We start from the raw sequence: 23758 nt of genomic DNA, 5'->3' as shown, positions 1-23758 counted from the left end.
GGGAGGGGCAGAGAGCAAGGAAGGAGAGAATCCCAAGCAGGTTCTGCCCTGTCAGTGCAGAGTCTGACTTGGGCTCCATCCCATGAACTGTGAGATCATAGCTTGAGCTGAAATCAAGAGTTAGACAACCGACTGAGCCACCAGGTGCCCTAAACAGTTATCAGTAGCAGCCTGATTATTTTATTTGAAAAGTTCCAAAGGAAATTTTGTTGCCAGTAAATTTGAAAATGTCCCCTGAAATAATTCTGCTCAGTCATTACATGTTTCTAATGTATTTTTAAAAGTGTAGTGTAATTTTTGCAAGGTTCATAAACTATCTTTCCTTAATTATCATTAGCTTTTTTTTTTTTTTTTTTATTTTTTTTTTTGTTTATTTTTTTGGGAGACAGAGACAGAATGTGAGTGGGTTGGGGCAGAGAGGGAGGGAGACACAGAATCTGAAGAAGGCTCCAGGCTCTGAGCTGTCAGCATAGAGCCCGATGCGGGGCTCGAACTCACGAGCTGCGAGATCATGACCTGAGCCCAAGTCGGACGCTCAACTGACTGAGCCACCCAGACGCCCCATAATTATCATTAGCTTACAGCAGGAGTACTGACTTAAATTTATTAGTCTGTGAAAAATAGTTTAAAGTCCATTTCTTCCTAAGTATATCTGATATTTATCCCCATACTTTTTGGTCCTGAGTAGTAATCTCTGTTGTTAAGTTATAAATGTGGCTCAGATATTATCCTGTTTCTGTTTAGACTGCTTTCCTTGGAGAACACATATCCTGAGTTTTTCTTTTGTAATTGATTTTATTTTATTTTATTTCTTTTAACTTTATTTTCTATTTTTTAAAGTTTACGTCCAAAGTAGTTAGCATATAGTGAAGCAGTGATTTCAGGAGTAGATTCCTTAATGCCCCTTACCCATTTAGCCCATCCTCCCTCCCACAACCCCTCCAGTAACCCTCAGTTTGTTCTCCATATTTATGAGTCTCTTCTGTTTTGTCCCTCTCCCTGTTTTTATATTATTTTTGCTTCCCTTCCCTTATGTTCATCTGTTTTGTCTCTTAAAGTCCTCATATGAGTGAAGTCATATGATTTTTGTCTTTCTCTGACTGACTAATTTCACTTAGCATAATGCCCTCTAGATTTTATTTTTTTAGAACAGTTTTAGATTTACAGAAGAATTGAGAAGGTAGTACAGAGAGTTCCCATGTACCCAACATCCAATTGTCTCTGTTAATTAACATCTTATGTTAGTATGGTACATTTGCTACAGTTAATGAGCCGGTAATGATACATTGGTATTAATTAAAGGCCATAGTTTATTTGGATTCCCTTAGTTGTTATGTAATGTCTTTTTCGATTCCAGGATCCCATTATCCTATTTATGACACTATATTGCATTTGTTTTTCATGTTTTGTTAGGCTTCTCTTGCCTATGACAGTTTCTCAGACTTTCCTTGTTTTTGATGATTTTAATTTAGCATTTTTGAGGAGAATTGGTTAAGTATTTTGTAGGGTTCCCCCTAACCCCCTGCCGTTGGAATATGATGTTTTTCTCATGATTAGACTGGTGGTATGTGTTTTGGGGAGGAAAATCCAAAGTAACTTTTTTAGAACATCATATCTAGGGTAGATGCTATCAACATGACTTACCAAGTTGTTAACTGAACTTAGTCACCTAGCTGAGGAAGCATCGTCAGATTTCTTCACTGGCAAGTTGCTCTTTTTCCCCAAGCTATGCTGCTTCCTTGAGATGCAGAGTATTTGCTTAAATTATTTAGAATTTGTCTGCAAGGGAAATCTTTTTCCTTTTATGCATTTATGTATTTATTTAATCACTTACTGATACCAGTATGGACTCATGGGTATTTATTTTGTACTTTGGATTATAGTCCACTGCTGTTTTGCTCAAATAGTTCCAACTTTGACCATTGGGAGCTCTTTCACTTGGTTCCTGGGTCCCTTTGACAGATCCCCGGCTTATAGGTTTGTTTGTGTGTTTTTTGAACACTTCCTTATCTCGCGGCTCCAGGCACATCTTGCCTATTTCCTGTCGTAGCCCTAGAGTCAGCCATTTCTCCAAGGAGTCCTGGCTTCTTTTATTGGAGAAAAGAATTAGCAAACAAAGTTTAGGTGCTGGGTGTGCTCATAGCTATCGGGGGTTCTTGCTCTTGGAACCTGTCGGCTGACAGAGCAAAGAAGTATACGAAGAAGTGTGTTTGTTTTAAAGCTAACAGGCTTGAAATATACCAGGCTATTTGGTTTAATGCCCTAACCTATTTTAAGAATATTCTCCTCAACTTTTCATCCCTTCTCCTGATTTCTCCTTAAATTTATATATTGGGTAGTTATATTGTTTGCATAGTACTTTTTTTTTTTTAATAATATGTAAAATCAACCATGCAGGGATCAGATACATGATAGGAAGGGCATGTAGTATTGGGGCTGTTAGTTTATTGCCCACCTTTTCTTATTCTGCAGGCTCATGGTAGGAATTCTTTTGGTGTTTGGATACTGCTAATAATTCCAGGGAACCAATCAATAATCCATGTACAGAAGTTACCTTGGTTTTGAAGCCCACAAAGTGTATATAACAAAAACTAGATCTGTTGCTCAGCCCAATCTGTGGAATTGTATCTTTCCCTTGTTCCCCTCCTTTCCTTGTCTTCTTTATAGTAGTTTTATATTACAGACATACCAATGTCTGTAACATATAGATCACTAACTACAAAAACTTCACTAGTTTACATTTCCACCTTTATAAAGGTGGAAATACACAGAAATGGAGACCTAACAGACACTTAGCTACTGACAAAAAGAATGGCCAGAGAACTATTTGGGAGACAGTCTCCGGACCAGTCCTCTTACTCTGGGTGCAGAAACCAGAAAGTGTAGCTAATCCTTAAATGGCACACAGATGTAATCTTGTAATCTGTCTAATAGACCATTAGGTGATGAGGTTTACTAAAGCCCCCCTCACTGTAATTTAGTGACACATTTAGTATGTTTATTCAGTCATCACATGGCCAGTATCCTGATGCTTTCTTGTGTAGACCTTTTGGTTTAAGGACACCACTTGCAGTAAATGTTTGCTTTGTTTTTCTTTTGGTGAGGGGTAGGGGTAGAAGGTGATCTTGCTGTGACATCTATGTGCCATTTAGGGGTTAGCTACACTTTCTGGTTTCTGCACGCAGAGTAAGAGGACTGGCCCGGAGTCTGTCTCCCAAATAGTTCTCTGGCCATTCCTTTTGTCAGTAGCTAAGTGTCTGTTAGTCTCCATTTCTGTGTATTTCCACTTTTATAAAGGTGGACATGTAAACTAGTGAAGTTTTCATTACTTAGTAGTTAGTGACCTGTGTGTATTTGATGTTATTCTTTAGGCAGTGAAGAAGGGTTGAATAGTCTCAGTGCATAAGCTAATTTTTAATAATCTGTTTGAAAAATAGCTTACTGTACCTATTCTCTCATAGAGAGAAAATGAGTTGTTTGAATTGGCCAGTTACTTGATAAAGCATTTCTGACATTCAGAATGTGTCCAATCTTAAAGTTTGTTTCTAAACATCAAGTTGAAAGTAGCTTCCTATAGGAGGCTCGTGTATTTGACCCTTCAGCAAATACCTGGTAATGGTTCTGAGATTAGTGGTTCACAGAAGGCTATGTATGTGTTTACGGGAATGGGGACGCTCTATACTAATTCAACTTTTTAATTTCCATGGGTTGTTTTGCCTTAGTTTCATTAGTCCATTCATTTATTAACTAGATTTTTTTTTAGCTTTTTGGAAAGAACGTGTTCATGTTGCAAAATACAGCTGAAAACTACACTTTAATTTTGTTTCTGATTTCTTTACACAGCAAATTGCACAAAGTTTAAAAGATGAACAGAAGAAGGTACCTTCGGAAGCTTCGTTTTCAGATGTTCAGTTAGAGGAAACAGAGTCTAATAATCTAACAAAATCTGGTATGTTATGATGTTTAACTCCAACTTTTATTTATTCACTTAAACTTTTATCGAGGCCTTGTCATGTTCCAGACATGAGAAATGAGAAACAGTTTATGTGCCTTTGAGGAGCCCACACTTGAGCAGGCGGGGGTGGGGGTGGGGGGGGGAGATTGATAAGCCACAGATGTAATTCAGTGGTGATATGCCCAAAGGTATACACAGGACACTCTTGGATCATGGATGAAGGGCATCAAAATTACGAAGCTTTGAGTGCAAGAAAGTGAATTCAGTGAGAGGTGTTGTGTCTGAAAGCTCTGCTGTTTATAAAGGCAAGAATGAAGCCAGGTGGAGTAAGGTTAAAGACAGAATAGCACGGAAGAAGGCATGCAGGAATGGAAGACCGTGGATGCTTTTGGGGGAGTCAAGCGGTTTGGTATGTTTGGGTATAGGTTATTTGTAGGGAAGGAGCAGATACAGCAGGCCAGATAGGTGTCAGTCTCGCGGACTTTGAACTTCTTGGTAGTAGAGCATGTTGGCATAATTGTACCACCTGATTTGCATTTGGTAAATATATTGAGTGCCTGGGACTGGGATAAAATACTGATTGAAATGTATGGGATAGCTTGGACTATGGTGCATTTATCGCAGGGAGCAGAATTGTCCAAGAATCATCCTGGATTCTCATGAGTTTAATGTAGACAGCGAGCTGGTTTGTTGTCTCTCCTTCTAGCTCTAACAGGGGTAGTGAAGCTCAGCTCGTCATGGAGCCCAGGACAGCGTGGGATTGGGATAGTGAGAGTGGGAACCTTTCAAGGATCCCAATTGCGTCCATGTTCCCAGGTTCAGGGCATCATCAGGTATTGTGGGTTATTCTATGAACAGTTGATACCTTAAGGCCAGACTGCCAAGCAGACTGGGTATTCCCTCCCTGGCAAAGCCATTTTCTCATGCTTGCCCCATAGGAAGAGAGACTAAAATTTTCTCCTCTGAAATAGAACCTGTGCCATGTCTTAGTATACCTCTTGGTCCTAGAAAACCTTTTCAAGAGTTACTGGAAAACTAGATGACATTTCTGTCTTGCCAATCCTGGTCTTGTACATTTTCCCTTCCCCCAGTAGAGTCTGTATTCTTTTACCCATGCCTGGCCTTAAAGTAAATAAGGTATTGTTGGCAGAACTGTAGAGACTAGTTAGGAGACTGTTTTGTTTTCCATTTGAAAGTTAAAGGTGATTTGAACCAGGGTACTAATGAGGGATGGAGAGAAGTTTATAGATGAGACATACAGTTAAAAGCTTGAGTCAATAGAATTTGATGACATCCTAGATGTGGGGGCTGAGGAAGACTTGGTAGGGTCCATGTGTATATCAGCCTGGAGCTGTGCTGTTCAATATGGTAGCCGCCTGCCATTGAGCATGTGAAATGTGGCTCATCTGAATATGCTGTTAGCATATAAAATGCATACCAAATTTCTCAGGCTTAATATGAAATAAAGAATGGAAAGTACCTTACTGGTAATTTCTGTCTTGATTACATGTTAAAGTGATGATATTTTAAATATATTGGGCTAACTATATTAAAACTCATTCCATTTGTGGTTTTTTTTTTTTTTTTTTTTTTACTTTTTTTAATGTGGCATTTTAATGTGTCCCATCTATCGCTCACATTGTATTTCTGTTGGAACAGTACTGCTCTAGAGCTGTAAAGAGGAGGACTGATCTGGAGATAAAGACAGTGGAGTGCTTGATGCTGTGGGCTTGTATAGGATCACCCCGGCGCTGAGAATAGAGTGATAATAACAGAAATCTGAGAGAGAGAGAGAGAAAAGTAAACCTGAGAGAGAACCTTAACAGACGCTGACGTTAAGGAGCAAAATGGAGTATTCTGGGCGAACTGAGGAAGAATAGCCAGAGAGGTCAGAAGAGAGCGAGAGGATAAGGTGTGATTAAAGCCAAAGGAGGAGGGGTTGGCAGGTAGTTTGGGTGAACAGGTGAGAAATAGGACATCACAACGATACTGTGGTCAGAGTGGGATGGTAGGTTTTAAGAATTAAGAGGTGGAATCGTTTGGAGTAATAAAGTCTATAGAAAGGAATAAAGTACTTCTGAAAGGAAGTCTTGAGAACATCTGTCTATGGGGTTGGGGGTGCAGGGATGGAAATGAAGGTCTTTGGAATTCGGAAGGTCAGGGGCAACCATGTGGTTGTCTGTATGATTGTTGATGGTACTTAGAGTGGTGATAGAATTTGGGATGAAAAAAGCAAGACTGAGTCAGGTGGCACGGGGAGCAAAAAAAGAGGATAATCACTTTTCTCGGTTCTTGGTTTCTTAGTGCGCTGGAAGTGAGAATGAGAAGCCTCCAAAGTGAGGACTTTGAACAACATGGTGTTCACGTAGTAGAACTAGGTGTCTGGGCCAGTGCGAGGGACCGTTGTGTGGAGAGGCTGATTATCAGTGTCTTCAAAAGCACAGGCTCTATTCTCTGCGTAGAGCGGGCGAGAGGAGGGTGGGCTCAGAGACGACGCTGGAGGAAGACTGCCGGAGGCTGAGGGAGAAGCCCTGTTACTTGGCTTTGTTCTGCTCTTCAGAAGGGGCAGCTAGTAGACACTTGCCTTTTGATGGTTTGCCAGGCAAGTAAACTTTCCCTGCATCGGTTGTTTTAATGCTAACTATTTTTCACAGGAAAGTGAAAAAATAAACAAGCCAGTACTTAAAGTACGGTATTTTAAAGTACTTAACATAGATTTGTTTCACTAAACTTTTATTTGGGGGTAATGTTTTGGCTCTTTATTTTGAAGGAGGGATCTTACAGACCTAATCTTAGCACAACTATAGATACTTAATCTCCTAAATATTCTTTGATAAAATTTGTCTAGTTTGTTCTTTTTAAGGAACTTCATATAGATATTTTAAAGTAAGACCCCATAGAGGGGCTTTTAAAGTCACCCAAGTATTCAGAAATGAACTATTGTGACCTCATCAAAATAAAAAGCTTTTGCACAGCAAAGGAAACAATCAGCAAAACTAAAAGGCAGCCGATGGAATGGGAGAAGATATTTGCAAACGACATGTCAGATAAAGGGTTAGTATCCAAAACCTATAGAGAATTTATCAAACTCAACAACCCAAAAAAAACAATCCAGTGAAGAAATGGGCAAAAGACACGAATAGACACTTCGCCAAAGAAGACATCGAGATGGCCAGTCAACACATGAAAAAATGCTCAACATTACTCATCATCCAGGAAATACAAATCAGAACCACAATGAGATACCACCTCAACCTGTCAGAATGGCTAAAATTAACAACTCAGGCAACAACAGATGTTGGCGAGGATGTGGAGAAAGAGGATCTCTTTTGCACTGCTGGTGGGAATGCAAGCTGGTACAGCCACTCTGGAAAACAGTATGGAAGTTCATCAAAAAATTAAAATAGAACTACCCTGTGACCCAGCAATTACACTAGTAGGTATTTATCCAAGGGATACAGGTATGCTGTTTCGAAGGGACACATGCACCCCAATGTTTATAGCAGCACTACCAACAATTGCCAAAGTATGGAAAGCACCCAAATGTCCATTGATGGATGAATGGATAAAGAAGATATGGTACATCTATACAATGGAGTATTACTCGGCAATCAAAAAAGAATGAAATCTTGCCATTTGCAACTATGTGGATGGAACTAGAGGGTATTAGGCTAAGCAAAATTCGTCAGAGAAAGACAAATATCATATGACTTCACTCATATGAGGAGTTTAAGATACAAAGCAGATGAACATAAGGGAAGGGAAGCAAAAATAATATAAAAACAGAAAGGGCGACAAAACAGTCTCATAAATATGGAGAACAAACTGAGGGTTACTGGAGAGGTTTTGGGAGGGGGGATGGGCTAAATGGGTAAGGGGCTTAAGGAATCTACTCCTGAAATCATTGTTGCACTATATGCTAACTAACTTGGATGTAAATTAAAAAAATAAATAAAAATACCAGAAAAATAAATAAATAAAATCACACAAGTATTACATGCTTTTGAAAAACAAAAACTTAAGCTTACAGAATTATAAAATGAAAGCACTGACCTACGATATTCTCCTCTTTGTTTTTGCTCATAAATCTATATACCGTAATCTCCGGATCTCCTCCTAAGCCTAGGCAGTTCTGGCTCTTTTTTAAAAAAAGGAATTATATTTTGCTTGGCTATCCTTTTATTTTTTTTATTATTGAAAAGATTTCAAATATACAGAAAAGTAGAAAGAATGATACAATGAACAGTGCGTACCAGTACCCACCACCTGGATTCAAGACTTAATATTTTATCACATTACATATACATATATTCTTTTGCTAATCATTTTATTTTTTATATTTTTTTAAAGTTTAGTTATGTAATCTGTACACCCAGTGCTGGGCTCAAACTCATGACCCCAAGATCAAGAGCCACCTGCTTCTCTGACTGAGCCAGCCAGGTGCCCCAATCTTTTGCTGATGACTTTAAATTATTGACATCATTGCCAGTTTACTCTTGAGCATTTCGTCATCTCTCCAGAAAGTAAGGACATCTCTTACATAACCATAAACCATTATTGCATTAAAACATTCAATAAAGTTTCCTAATGTCCTCTCATACCCAGCCCTTATTTCACTCTTCCCTCTTGCTCCAAAGTATTATCTTAGCTCTGCTTTTGTGGCTCATTTCAACTCTGGTCTCTTGAGCTGAAGTGATTGTGCTTTCCTTACAAAGCCAACCAAGCCCCCCTCCATCTCCTCACCCTTACTGGTGTCTGACCTGTCTTGGAAAGAGGGGGGATAATTCTCTTCACTTGGGAAATGGATAGACTGAGGAGGCCTGTAAGTGATACAGCTTAGATCATGGAAGGCAGGTTGTCAGGCAAACCAGCTTTGATTAATTTTCCTGTTTAACATTGCTTTGTTTTCTTGTCATTCCCCCACCTCCGTAGGCTCCCACTTGCTTCCCCATGACTACTCACAGGTCTACCTCCTTTTTGTATAATGTGTATATACTGTTCATTTATTCCATAAAGATTATTGATCACAGTTTGGGCATAGCTATTTGAGTTAAGCATATATATGAGGTATACACACACACACACACACACACACACACACACACACATATTCATGTGTATTCTTACTGTGTTAAATCTTAGCTATCACCGATTCGGGGGTTCCTGTGGGATTTTTTTTTTTTTTTTTAAGATTTCTTTTTCTTTTCTTTCTTGCTTTCTTGTTATGTTTTTTTTTTTTTTTTTAATTAAGTAAACTCTACCCCCAACATGGGGCCCAAACTTATGAATTCAGGAGTTCCATGCTCTACTGACTGAGGTAGCCAGGTACCCCCCTTGGCATTCTTGATTAAAGGTGAAGAAAATCTAGAAAAAATGGATGCCCCTAGGTATTGATAACTAAAGAGAACAAACAGGTTACAGTTGCCATGCAAGTAAGACGTATGTAGTGTATGGAATGTGTCTTTTCCATTTGGATTTTTAGGTTCAACAGAATCCCTCAATCCTAGACCACAGACGACAATTTCTCCAGCAGATCTTCATGGAATGTGGTATCCTACAGTTCGAAGAACTCTTGTGTGTCTCTCCAAATTGTACAGATGCATAGATGTATGTGTGTAAATTCTTGTATCTTTAGTGTAAATTGCTTGCTGTTTCACGTGAAATTTTTTAATTTTAATTTTATTTTAAGATATCGATGTAGTATTTTGTTTGGTATCAAATTCAAATCATACGATTTTTCAGTACAGAGGTAGGTTTAAGATGAGTCTAAGTTAGGAATTCTTAACCTGTGCATTCTTTAGAACCTTAGAATTCACTAGTGGCCTTTAGGGAGTCTGTGAACACCTTGAGATTGTGGGCAAAATTGTGTATGTATGTTTATATTTGTGTCTTTCTGAGAAGGGTTATGGCTTTTATTGCTTTTCATAGGGACCTATGACCACATATAAGTTTAAAACTACTAGTTAAGTCATCTGTTTTAGTTTAGTTTATAGATAAGGAAAAAGACATGCAGAAAGGTTAAGTGATATGTCCAGTGTCACATGGGCATAATGTACATTTAGTATTAAATTTATTATTAAATGCATCTACTTTAGTTTTGTACTCCATTTAAATCAGCATCCTTGATAAGTACTATTAAGGTTGCATGTGTTTCTTTTTTTTTTTTTTTTTTTTTTTTTAATTTTTTTTTTTTTTTTTTCAACATTTATTTATTTTTGGGACAGAGAGAGACAGAGCATGAACGGGGGAGGGGCAGAGAGAGAGGGAGACACAGAATCGGAAACAGGCTCCAGGCTCTGAGCCATCAGCCCAGAGCCTGACGCGGGGCTCGAACTCACGGAGTGCGAGATCGTGACCTGGCTGAAGTCGGACGCCCAACCGACTGCGCCACCCAGGCGCCCCTAAGGTTGCATGTGTTTCTAATCATGGGATTAATTTTCGTTGTTTGCTGAAATTAGCAGTACTTTTTTTTCCCTTAAGCACCAACTTAAACGTTGCATTGATTTTAGGTAAGAGTTATTGTACACATTCCAGAATGTTTAATGATACGATTAATGTAGATGCATAGTGGTGGGTGATTATCAATCTTGACAGATTATTTGTCTATATTTATTTACTGTTAGGAACTTGCTGCTGAAATGTAAGATTCAGTGTTTTTTTGTTTTGTTTAAGTTTTATTTAAGTAATCTCTACCCAACATGGGGCTTGAACTCACAACCCCGAGATTAAGAATTGCCCGTTCCTCTGACTGAGCCAGCCAGGCATCCCTAAAATTCAGTGGTTTTACTTTAAATTAAACTGTGTAACAACTCCAGTAGCATATGAAGAAAAAAGCGATTAAATACAACAGACAATTAATTGTCCAAATGCTACTGTTTCTTAAGAATATAGTTCATAGGGGGTGTGTATGTTCCCCCCAACCCCCGCATAGAGATACATTTTTTAGAACTTGGGTGACTGAGCCTTTGTTTTAAAGTTGGTTTTATTGAGTTAAAAAAAAAAGCCTCCAACATATTGAAGTCAGGGCTCCATGGGGTCAGAACCACATCTGCCTTGTCCACCCACCACTGTGCATCCAGCATTTAGCACAGAGCCTAGCATGAAATAGGTGCTAAGGAGATGTTGGAGGGTCACATGAGTGTCTTGAGAGATGCACATTACAAAAGCATGTATTGGTCTAGAAATAGGAATAGGAGTAGGAAATGCCAGGGGGAATATTGCCAGTAATATAACTTAATTCAGCTATATTGAGGGTAAGCAAGCATTCATTGTTCGTTGTACTCGGCTTCCATTTTTTCTTTTTCCTGTGTTGTGAAATACTTCAGGGTAATGTTTTTCTTTTATTTCACCAGAGGGCAGTGTTCCAAGGATTGTCCCAGGAAGCCTTGTCTGCCTGCATTCAGTCACTACTTGGAGCATCAGAGTCTATCAGCAAAAACAAGGTTTGATGAAGTGTTAGGTGAAATCTTGTTACCTATAATAATACTGTTCAATACAGCATTTATTTATAGGCGCAGAAATTTAAAGCCGTGTTGGCAGTAGGATATGTTTGTTTAATGTGATTTAATTTTGAGGCCCTTTAAGAGAAGCTAGAACAGTTGACCCTTGAAAAGCACAGGAGTTACGGGGCACAGGTCCCCCCACGAAGTTGAAGATACATGTAGAATTTTTGACTCCTCGAACACTGAACTACTAATAAATAGCCTTCTGTTGACTGGAAGCCTTAGTGACTGATAACATAGTCAATTAGCACATTTTGTATGTTATATGTATTATGTACTGTATTCCTAGAATAAAATAAGCTAGAGAAAAGAAAATGTTATTAGGAAAATCATGGGCAAGAGAAAATACATTTACATTATGTACTCTAAAAAATGCACGTGTGTAAGTGGACCAGCGCAGTTCAAACCATGTTGTTCAAGGTTCAGTTGTATTTTGTTATAGTGCTAAATAAAGACTACGCTGTATAAAAGAGTGCCAATTTTGCTCAAGTACCAAAAATGATACTTAGGTTATACATTCTGTAGGATAAAAGTTTCTTACTATACTCTTAGAAACTGGGAAGGTAGTAGATTCCTGTTTCCCTGGAAGACCAAAACTGTGTTTTCAAGGGAATGTAGCAATTTATAATCATCCTTCAGTGATGGTTTTAAATTGTTGAGCAGAGGAAATCTACTAAGTCAATTTGGAAGACAGTTGTGGCCCATGGGTTGCATGACTGGAAGTAGTTGCCATGACTTTGTGACTTAGTTTTTAATCAAGAAGGGATCTGGGGCTGAAGGCCTCTGAGAATTTTTTACAGCCTGGTCAGAAATGTTGCTCTGTTTAACCCTCTGTTAAAATACCTGTTACCCAGGGGGAGGGAGCTGTGGGAGGTGTTTTCAGGGAAACCTTTTTGGCTGCTTGAGTCTTCAAGGCTTTAGATAAATTAGGGTAACACACACACACACACACACACACACACACACACACACACACAGCTTCCCACCAAAGAATTTGGGGTTCTATTGCTAGGAAAGTTGTACCTCTGTGACAACTTCATTCTCCCACTCGTGGAATGGAAGGTTACAATTTTTGTTTGCTAGAAAGAGGATGGAAAGTTAGTTGTAGACAGGCAGATTTAAGTTTTAAAAAGTGTTTCTAAGTCTGAGCTCTCACATTTCCTATAATACATGAAATCAGGAAAAACATTCTAATATTAGGTAAATGGTTAAATAAATTGTGGCATGTTCCATATAGTAGACTGTTACACGACCATTAAATTTTTAATGAAGCAATAACATTCAACTTAGATATGTTAAGGCAAAAAAAAAAAGGATACAAACCAGATATACATTAGGACTTTAGTGAAAACGCTTTTGAAAGCTTTTGGGAGACTGTGGATGATTTTCCCTTCTTTTCTCTATACTTTTCTTATTTTCAAGATTTTCTAGCATGGGCATGTGTTTCTTAGATCATCGGGAGAAAAAAAATGACCTAATTTAAAAATAAGTGTATCGACTTAGGTCTTATACCACTGTTCTCTTTTTAAAGGGAAGTATGAAGGGCTTTTTGATTCTTCAGTCCTTACCCTGTGAGGCCTGTGAGGCTGTCCTATTTTATCTAGCTTTGCTTCCTACATATTATAAGGGGTTTAAGTATGTATGAGGAAGCCCTCTATTTGGTAAGCATTAGCTAATTTATTGTCATTGTGGAGTTTGCACTTTTGCCTTTCAAGAAAATGATCACTTAATGCGTTGGCTTTTTAAGGCAAGAAATTGTTCTTCTGTACTTTTAAATTGAGCACCTAGTGTATCAGTAAATTACTAACATGGTACCATTCACTGGATAACAGCTGTAGTAAAGTCAATCTATATTGTACTATTTTTGCCCCTTGGAGTTGTTAGTTTTTTGAAAAATAGAGCAAGTATTCAGAATGTTTCCTGCTTATTTAATGCTCTGTGTGCCAGAGTGCAAAGTGAGTTTCCATCAATAAATCATACTTCTATATTGATTATGGGTTTATTTAGAAGGAGGGAAGAGAGAGAGAAACCAGAGAGGAGTTACTTTGCTTAATAACCCCTTTAAAATTTTTATTATTTACTGAAGGACTTTATTCTTTTCCTAGTATAGTGTAACATCATTAGAAATATTTTCAAAGTAAAATTCTATCTTGAGTAGGCAGCAAGAACGAGCAAACACAGCCTTGCTTTTGTTAATATACAGACATTTTCCTGAAATGAAAGTTATCATTTTTCACTGTTTCAGGATTGGGTCTGAGCTTTGGCAATAAAGTTGGAATCAAGACCGTTCCGGACAGGGCCTAACAGGGAAGATGCCCATGTGGCCGCTCTCTCTGTCTCTCTTTTTTTTTAAATTTATTTATTTTTTAATTTACATTCAAGTTAGCATATAGTGCAACAATGATTTCAGGAGTATATTCCCTAAGCCCCTTACCCATTTAGCCCATCCCCCATCCCCAAACCTCTCCAATAACCCTCTGTTTGTTCTCCATATTTAAGAGTTCCTTATGTTTTGTCCCCGTCCCTGTTTTTATATTATTTTTGCTTCCCTTCCCTTATGTTCATCTGCTTTGTATCTTAAAGTCCTCATATGAGTGAAGTCATGGTATTTGTCTTTCTCTGACAAATTTTGCTTAGCATAATACCCTCTAGTTCCATCCATGTAGTTGCAAATGGCAAGATTTCATTCTTCTTGATTGCCGAGTAATCCCCCATTGTATATATATATACCACATCTTCTTTATCCATTCATCCACCGATGGACATTTGGGCTCTTTCCATACTTCGGCTAGTGTTGATAGTGCCCGGTGCAGCCACTCTCAGGGTGTAGGCAGGCAAGGCTCTGTCAGTGGGAAGATAATCCACAATGGTAACCCCAACTCATTTCTGCCTTTGGAAGCTCCTTTTGTATTTTTGTGTAAATGTGATTATTTCTGATATTCGGGATATTGAAGCCACTTTGACCAAATAGTGAGAGCCCTGTTACTTAATGAGAAGCCAGAAAGCTCAGGTCGGAATCATGCTCATGCTTTGAACTTTACTTCCTACTCCGTGCTGAGGTTGGGTCACTCCATCTCTTCTGTTTCTGAACCAAATTAAAGTAGATTTGATTTCTTTTTCTAAATGTGTTGACTTTACAACCTTTGGTCTGATTTACTTCCTTGGATTGACAGAGTGGACGGCCGTGTTAGTAAGGGTTTGCAGCAAGATTTTTCCAGGGAGTTCTAACATGGGTAATATGGGGAGAGTTCACTGCACACCAAGGGAGCATGGGTACATACGGTTAGGTTAAGGGCCATGAACTTAGGTAGATTAATGTTGATTATTAACACATGTGTTTTATGTTTTTTATTTAATCTGTGATGATATCCATTTTTCTGTTTTACAATTTAGACTCAGATTGATGGACAACTTTTCTTAATTAAGCACCTTTTGATCCTTCGTGAACAGATTGCTCCATTTCATACCGAATTCACCATTAAGGAAATTTCCCTGGACCTCAAGAAAACTAGAGGTACTTTATTGTCCTGGCTGGCACAGTTGGGTGTGTTTGACCTGTCCAAATGTGTCAGCAAAGGTTATAGGTTTATTTTATGTTCATCTGCAATTGTTTTTGCATGCTGTGCTTGCTAAGCTTGTTACTTGTTCGTACTAAGCTGAGCTGTCAACATCCTAACTACATCTAACTTGCTATATTTTCCTTATGAAGGGAACTGTATCCGAGCAGTTCAGTTTGTAATATAGCGTTACTTCTCTTTGACTCTGCTACATATTACCATAACCAGTGAAAAAATGAAAAATCAGTGTAACAGCTACTTACAGTGTCAGCTAATTGGAGTGATTTTAAACACTGAGTAGAGTTTGTCAGTTCATGAAAATTCAGGAAGCCAGCTGGGTAAAATGGAGGAGTACTTATCTAAGAGTCTGAAAGAGTTGGGTTCTGTTCCTGGCCCATCATTTCCTGGCTCTTGTGTGATCTTGGGTGGGGGTTTTAGCTTTTCTGTCCCAGGGAAAATGAGCAGAATCAACTTGTCATGATAACTTCACGAGGTTATTGAGATCATTAAGCATGAAAATGTATGTTAAAGTGCTTTATAAGCCTTAGATGCATAAATAAGCCTAATTGGTATTATTAAATCAGCTAGTTGTTAAATAATTATGTGGATAGGAGTTTTGAATTGTTAATAGACATTGAATCATTTTGGGAAAGATGATTCATCCATCCTAATGATTTGTCTCTGACTGGATTAACAGAGCTCATTTCTAAAAGATCAAAATAGTTATTTTCTAAGATGTTGATCTTAAGTGGTTCAAGATATACGGTACTAAGAATATCCCTAGTTTCCCCTACATACAAATTTATCTAAATTTTATCTTTTCTTAACCATTTCCAAGAGAATTAAGCTCCAGTGCCTTAAGCCATTGTTTATATAATGAATCTCTCTCTTGAGTATTGGGGGAATTGAGAAAATAGTTACTCAGATGATTTCCTGTACTCTGTGGTTCAGGAGAACTCCAGATACAGGATTTGCACAGGCAGCCGGTTTTTAGTTCCCTAATGACTGCGCTTATAAAAATAGTGGGCTTGACGTAACTCACCTGAGAACCAAAGTGGTTTCATCATGAGCCATGTTAGAACAGTTTACTCTTTCTTTTCCTAGTGCTCTCTCCTTTTCACCACAGAAAATACCTTTTGGTTCTGTTGGAATTTGAATAGTAACCCTGTGTGTTATTTATATACTTTGTGATTTATTTATTTTTATAATTTTTAAAAATATTTATTTATTTTTGAGAGAGAGAGATGCACACAGAGCATGAACAGGGGAGGGGCAGAAGGCAAGGGAGACACAGAATCCGAAGCAGGCTCCAGGCTCTGAGCTGTCAGCACAGAGCCTGATGTGGGGCTCGAACCCACGAACCGTGAGATCATGGCCTGAGCTGAAGTTGGACACTTAACGGACTGAGCCACCCAGGTGCCCCTGTTTTTGTTTTTGTTTTTTTTTTAAATTTTATTTTAAACAGCAGCCAGGTTTCCTGGCTTTTGGCTTTTATAGGATGAATAATTTTTTTAGAGCTTATTCTCATCAGAGGCTCCCATCCCCTAACCAGTCTAGTTGATTCCCTTCTGTCCTTTCAGTGAGAGGCATGGGAATAGTGTTCTAACCTTGAAGGGTGCCAAGGGCTGCTGGTCCTTAACTGTTTTTAAGTGATGGGATAAAGTAGGGCTGATCTACTTTCTTTCACTTAATTTCTAATTCTTTTTTTATTTAATTTTTAATTTTTTTTAACTTAATCCAAATTAGTATATAGTCTTTCACTTAATTTCTAATGCATATTTGTTGCTGCTTAGTTAGTTCTAGTATAGACCCAGTGAAGTGTGAGAAAATGAAATGCCCTGAGATTTTGGCAAATACTGTTATTTATTTATTTCTTTATTTTAACGTTTATTTATTTTTGAGAGAGGGAGACAGAGTGTTAAGTGAGGGGTGGGGCAGAGAGAGAGGGAGACACAGAATCTGAAGCAGGCTCCAGGCTCTGAGCTGTCAGCCCAGAGCCTGATGCGGGGCTCGAACTCATGAGCCGTGAGATCATGACCTGAGCCGAAGTCAGATGCTTAACCGACTGAGCCACCCAGGCGCCCCAGCAAATGCTGGCTTAAAGTATGTTTTCCCTAAAACATTATAAAGCCTGTGTAATCCTACAAAACTGATTTGATTCTATTTATCACAGTCTTTTAGGTTATCTGGTAGGAAAGACAGCAGAAGCAAGGAGCCATTTACCAAAGCTTTACTCTCAGTGCTGAGCGTGACAAAGAGGCCTTTTTCAGTCAGATCAGGGTGCGGGCAGTAGTACCCCTGTGTGTATACTGGTAAAAACCAGGGTTAGAAACATTTCGTGCTCTGCTTTCTGCCGTGTGGCAAAGCGAAGAAATGTCTTTTCTTACTGTCACTTAAGAATACTTGCTCTCTTTAAACCTCTAACCTCTCATGACTAACACTGTGTCTTATTGCATTTGAACATCAATGAGACCTCAGTTAGTGCTTTGTGTAGATTCTAGTTAGTCTGGAGGTTGAGGGGTAAATATGTCCTTTTGGTGTTTTCTTTCTGGCTGACACATGAGTTTATTCACTCTGCTTTTCAAATGAATAAATTTCTGTGCCAGGCAGGATCCTGACAAATGAAGCTGGGTAAGTATATGAATTGTTTTTTTTTTTTTTTTTTTTTTTTTTTAACCTGTTTTTTACCCTAAAAGTAAAGCAGTGGAATTTTAAGGTATCAATTACCATTTATCATTTTTCTTTTCTTTTCTTTTTTTTTTTTTTTTTCTGTAAATGACTAATTGAGATCAATAGTCATGTCCCAAGTCTGACTTGTGGAAAATAACTGTGTGGTGGGTACTGTAGCTGTGGTTGCCGCTGATCTCACGCTCCTCCATCCATGGTGGTGAGTTGGTAGAAATGAAACTTCTCTTGCTTTGTGGTAACAGAGAACCAGTGTATATTAACACGCTGAAACCGTAACTCGGCTTTTCTCTTAAAACTGTACATGTTCACGGGATGAGTAATTTTGTTTCGCAGATGCAGCGTTTAAAATCCTGAACCCTATGACTGTCCCAAGATTTTTTAGGCTGAATAGCAACAACGCCTTGATAGAGTTCTTGTTGGAGGTGAGAAGGAGTCTGTTTCATTGGTGGCGGGAGATAAACGGCATTCTTTACACGTCTGGTCATTTCCAGGCACATAAAAACAGGAGGAAATTGTCATCTTCTTTTTAAGGGTACTCCTGAGATAAGAGAACATTATCTTGACTCTAAAAAAGATGTAGACCGTCATCTGAAATCGGCCTGTGAGCAGTTTATTCAGCAGCAGACCAAGCAGTTTGTAGAGCAGCTGGAGGAGTTCATGACAAAGGTAGAGACCTTGGTGCATATTTGCTAAAGTAATTTTGAATTCTCCCTTCGATTTCCTTTTGAATTACTCTCTTGTGAAAACTCTGGCAGGAGACAGCAACTAGTAAGCCCAAATCTTAATGATTCCGTCTGGGAAATCACCGTGTTTCCTATTACGGAAGCTTTTTGGTTTGGACTTTTAGATACGCTTACACAGTTTTTGGTTTTTAAGAGAAAGAGTGCAAATATTGACTCCTAGCCAAAATGCATCAGCTGGCTAAGGCTGGCAATGAAAAAATCAGATTATGGCTATTTTGACTTTCCTGTTTCGACCTAACCGGGTTTTTTTGTCGTTGTTGTTTCATTTTGTTTTAATACTTGAGTACGGTTACGAAGGACTTCATAAAAATGCTTAAAAAGCCTTGAAATTAGCTTTCATTTATTAAGCGTCTGCTGTCTGTCTGGACATGTATTGGAGGACATTATAAAAAGAATTAAAATATGACAGCCTTTCATCTCAAATTTCCTTACCTAAGTCCAAACTGGGGAGACAGACGTATCTTTGAAAGGACCAGGAGTCAACTAAGTGAATTGTCTATGAGTAAATTTTTTTGCTGGGGCCATCAACGCTACTTTCCTTGAAGCCTGTGACTTTCGTTTGAAAGTCAGAAGGTATTTGTTTTTAAAAATAATAATAAATACCAAAAAAGCAAATACAGAAATGTTAGAGCAGTCAAGCTACTCTTTTGTTTATCATTGGCATATGGTACATGTTTACTGGATTTTAGTCCATTCATGTTAAGTATTTGGAGTATGTGTGTTTTTCCCCCACCACATAAATTTAAAAGGAGGGTGGTAGAAATGTTTCCTACTGGGTTTTGAATTTTAAAAAATGGCACAAGTATTGATACTTTGTTATTTACAGGCAAGTCATTATAGTTTTTGCTGAAATTGTCCTTGTGTGTGTAGATTGTACCCTTATATGTGTTTGTATTTTTGGGAGAGTATCCATGTTAATACTGATGGGAAATATTGTAGGTGAGTATTCTGCAATAACAGAGCAGCAGAATGAATCTTCTGACATAAGCAAGTGGATTATAATGAAATCTAGGATTAAAGGGATTTTCTGGAAAAGCAGTCTTTGTAGAAGTCAAGAGAATATAAATTCACTGATGTGGCTGTCTAAGTGAGTTAGTATAGGTTTGGTAAATCTGGTATAACTCTGTAATTGTGCATTTTGGAAGGCTCTGGGCACTATGAACATTTTTTATTTTTATTTTTATTTTTTTAATGTAACTTATTGTCACATTGGTTTCCATACAACACCCAGTGCTCATCCCAACAGGTGCCCTCCTCAGTGCCCATTGAACATTTTTTTTTTAAATTAGAGGTTTATGGGGTGTCTGGCTGGCCTAGTCGGTGGAGCGTGCAACTCTTGATCTTGGGGTTGTGTGTTCGAGTCCCAAGTTGGGTGTAGAGATTACATGAAAATAAAATCTTAAAAAAAAAAAAAAAGAGGTTTTATGTAGAAAACATGTATTCTAAGCCTGAATCATATAATGGTTCTCCATGAACATGCTACACATCTATAGCGGGGATACCTCTTTTAAAATGCACTACTCATGGAGGGATTGGAGAGGGAAAGGCCCTGCCTCTGGACATCACTGAGAAGTCAGTCCCATCCCCCATGCTCAGTCTCAGCGTTGCCCTTGCTCACATCATTCACTGTTGCCTCATTATCTTTTGTCAACCTCGGTCCCTCACCGCTCTTCAGACCCCAGTCAGAATATTTAGTAGATACTGCAGCTCAGAGGACTGAGCATCCCTTTTATGTTATCTTATTCCAAATTCAGGTCCCTTCCCCCATCCTGTTGGAGTGGAGTGAGTCAGAGACAAAGATGTACACACGCACAGGCATACAGTGGAAGCACTCGAGTTCACACGGATAAATGTGATCATTTAAGACATTGCTTCTTCGAATTTGTGAACCAAACATTTTTCACTTCTTATCTGGTGAATGTTACTAGAATAGCAGAGGCAGAATAAATGATTTTAAAACTTTAAAATGATTTTCTTTAAGGGTAAATCTGCAAGTGCAGAATCTTGTGCCTCTTTTATTATAGTTGGCATTTTATAAGGCAGCCAGTGATTGTACCTTGATGAATGATTGCAAGAAAAGCAGCATCCGTAGGTGCAGAAAGGAAACCGTATTTCATCTCTGATTTGGATGTATGCTTGTAGGTCTCCGTATTTTACCATTTGGGTGTAAGCCTCATTGACAAAATGTTCTCAGCTTGTTTTTAAGTTTGGACTGGTTTTTAAAATATATATGGGTTTGCATAATAAAACAAACTGTGTGAGTGGAGAGAACATTCTTAGGCTGTCTGAAGACTTGTTTTTGAGCCTACAGACTTGGGTATGATTCTGGTTCCCTGTCATCTGTTGTAAATTGGCCTTTTTGTTTAGACAGCTTCTTCCTTGGGTCTGCTTGTTGAGATGCTTTGTTTTCATTAATTCTCAATACCTTCCTGGCACCTAGAGAAAGTAAAACATCTTCATTTCACAGATTGAGAAACTGAAGTTTTGCAGAGTGACCCAATATACAGAAGACAAACATTTCTACAGACTCTTAATCTGATTGGTGTAAACATCCTCCCTGATTTTTTTTGGTACAATCAATGAAGTTTCTTGAGAAAAAAAAATGCTAGAAGAACATATATGTTCTATTGCCCTATTTCTTGGCTCCTTGAAAAATAACTTTTTCTGTAACTATTTGAGTGACCTTTAAGGGAATGTAATACTGTTCTGAGTGTTGGAGACAGAAGTTCATATGAAAACAATTTGGATCAGATATCTTCTGTCCAACTTAAAAATGATACTTTTTCTTATTGTTTTAGAATTCCATTGTACTGAACATTGCTTGCAACAAACCTTTAAGTAGGGGTTGAACTGGTCATGGGTATAATAGAGAGCCTAGAATTTTGACTCAGGAAAGCTGAGCTCTCTCTAGACCCCCTTCCGCCACCTCCTGAGTGAAATGGTAGCAAGGTAGTTTTCACCAAGCGTTGCTTTTCTCTTGTCTGCAAGCAGAGATATGGCTGTTGTATCCCTCTTCCCTGCTTAAGGGTATTATGAGGACCAGAAGATCATTTCTGTAATAGACTCTGTAAATGCTGCAGAAATGTTATAATAAAATATGACAAATGTGAAGATCAGGTTTTCCTTTAGCAAAAATCCTAATGAAAGCATTTTAAAGGAAGTACATTTCCAGTTTATAACTACGCTAAAGGTGTTTCCCCCTGGTGGGACCAGTTTATGCTAAAGATATTGTATTTGGCAATATTCATTTTTCTTTCAAGCAATTTACTGCAGTGTTGTGAGTTTATTCTTTTTTTTTGTTTTGTTTTGTTTTTTTTGAGTTTATTCTTAATATTGTCTCTGAAGTATTATTAATTTCTGCAGCAACACTATAAATTTAAATTTTTTTCTGATTGTAGTGCATGTGACAGAATTTGACCTATAAATTTAATTTTTGTTCTCAAGGAGTTATATAACCCAATGTGAAATTAAGATAGAAAATATGTAAACATGATGAAGTGTATAGCAGTGTCATCATGGGACAGTGATGGGTCTGTGTTCACCTCGTAGGGTTTTTGGACAAGATAGGGTTAATTGGGGAGACTTTTGAAGAAAAGGCTCTTTGCACTTTGACCTAAAGATAAGTATATTACCTAGACAACAGAGATGGGGATACACGCTTGTGTTGCTTTTTAATATAAAAATAATTAATACAGTCTAAACCTATAGCATTTATGTCATTATGAAATTGATTAACTTCAGGAATAATCGGTGGAATAACAGGAAGCCATTACTATTAAAACCTAACTGTTGGACACAGAAAAATGTCCGGAATTTAGAGTTAAGTGGGGGAAGAAAAAGATGTCCGAGCACCGTGTTCCTATTTTTATAAATGTAGACCCATGAACATGTTTACATATTTATGTTGGGAAATACTTTGGATAATATATACTGAACATGAACATGTTTCTCTTTTAGCATTGTCTAATCTATAATCCTATATGTGATTTGTTTTTAAAAGCTGCAGCTCACCATAAAAATTAGATACAGAGAGGAGCTGAGTGACATAGGAAAGGGGTGATTTTATACAGCCGGCAGCATGAGCAAAGGCCTGGAGTGGTCAGGAGTGTGAGCTTGGATCGGAGTTAATGTTGTGTCCTGTCTGTGCCCATCTTCTGCCTAAATATTTTTGTGGCCCTCTTTATTCGAAAGACTTGGCTCTCACATTTTTCTGCTGAGACTACAGTGAGGCCAAGGTCAGAGCCTGGACCACAGACACCTAACAGTCCATTAATAAAAACGTTTTATGCGGTTTTTGTCCTTCACCTTCCCCAACTACGCCTTAGCCCCACCATAATTTGCCGTCTTAAGAACAGACTTGCCCAAGCAGCCAGATGTACTTTTTTGGTTTGCTTCTCTGTACTGATGGCTGAGCAATGAAAAGGGAGACGAGTAAAAGGTGGGCATCCAAGTCTACCTATAACACTGGTTGGTAGAGTGTGCCTTTTGAGGCTACTTGAAATCAAGTCCTGTTTGTCTTCATAACATTCTCTCTGCCTGTGATAAAGTAAAAATAGCATTTCTAGGTATGTGAAGGAGATTTTGTCCTGCTGGGGTGACACTCTTCTAACAGCATACGATAATAATTTAATGCGAATGTAATCCACTTAAAAAAAGACCTGTTTTGTGTTCATATTTCCCTGGGTCCTCAGTTTTGCCTTCTGTAAAATGCTCAGGACATTGGTGTTCAGGACAAAGTCAAGACAGCATAGGCCTTTAAAATCACAAAAGAATTTTTAAAATGTGTTATTAGTTGAAAGGATTATGCGTTATGATGCAGTTTTTAGGATTACACCTTTGACTATCATTACGTTTTAATAGGTTTAGATGGTGTTGTGTGTCCTTCAAGAGTGGTGACATTTTTCTTTTTGTCTCATCTGCCAGGTTTCAGCATTAAAGACGATGGCCAGTCAGGGAGGACCCAAGTATACTCTTTCACAGCAGCCTTGGGCCCAGCCAGGTATTCACATTTTACTATTTGGGATTTCTTTTTTGGGATGTTGATTAATTTGCATTTATATGGTCTCTGACAGCTTCGAGTTGGTTTCCTGCTCCTCCTGTGGTTTGTGTTGATGCGGGATGCAGTTTGGAGCCGACAGGTCTTAATGGGCCAACACTACCCGCATTTCAAAAAGCATTCCAAGGAAAGAAGAATTAAGAAATACACACACGCGAGTTAAAAATGAAATGTGGCTTAGATGGAAACACTTTGATTCTGTACACCTGCTTTTCAATGTGCTAGAGCTCTGATCAAAGTCCTGTGTGTGGTGGTCC

The 23758-nt window shown here is 38.3% G+C and overlaps 1 protein-coding gene across 2 annotated transcripts in view; it reads left to right on the top strand.

Moving 5' to 3' along the window:
• Window positions 1-2194: 2194 nt before the first annotated feature.
• Window positions 2195-23758, top strand: part of LOC125917111 (conserved oligomeric Golgi complex subunit 3) — a 31599-nt gene continuing 10035 nt past the window's right edge. Inside the window, exons 1-7 of one of the 2 annotated variants that reach the window (XM_049623372.1) lie at window positions 2195-3949; window positions 9438-9562; window positions 11308-11397; window positions 14851-14971; window positions 18036-18124; window positions 18234-18368; window positions 23369-23444. In XM_049623372.1, coding sequence (XP_049479329.1) covers window positions 9500-9562; window positions 11308-11397; window positions 14851-14971; window positions 18036-18124; window positions 18234-18368; window positions 23369-23444 — 574 coding nt within the window. In that variant the 5' untranslated portion in view covers window positions 2195-3949; window positions 9438-9499. Of the gene's footprint in view, window positions 3950-9201; window positions 9563-11307; window positions 11398-14850; window positions 14972-18035; window positions 18125-18233; window positions 18369-23368; window positions 23445-23758 lie in introns of those variants that run through there. The other variant, XM_049623373.1, reaches the window with a different exon arrangement.

The sequence above is a fragment of the Panthera uncia genome, unplaced genomic scaffold (assembly GCF_023721935.1).
Source record: "Panthera uncia isolate 11264 unplaced genomic scaffold, Puncia_PCG_1.0 HiC_scaffold_1498, whole genome shotgun sequence".
Lineage (NCBI taxonomy): Eukaryota > Metazoa > Chordata > Mammalia > Carnivora > Felidae > Panthera > Panthera uncia.
The sequence above is the reverse complement of the archived record's forward strand: the minus strand, read 5'-3'. Positions and strand labels throughout refer to the sequence as shown.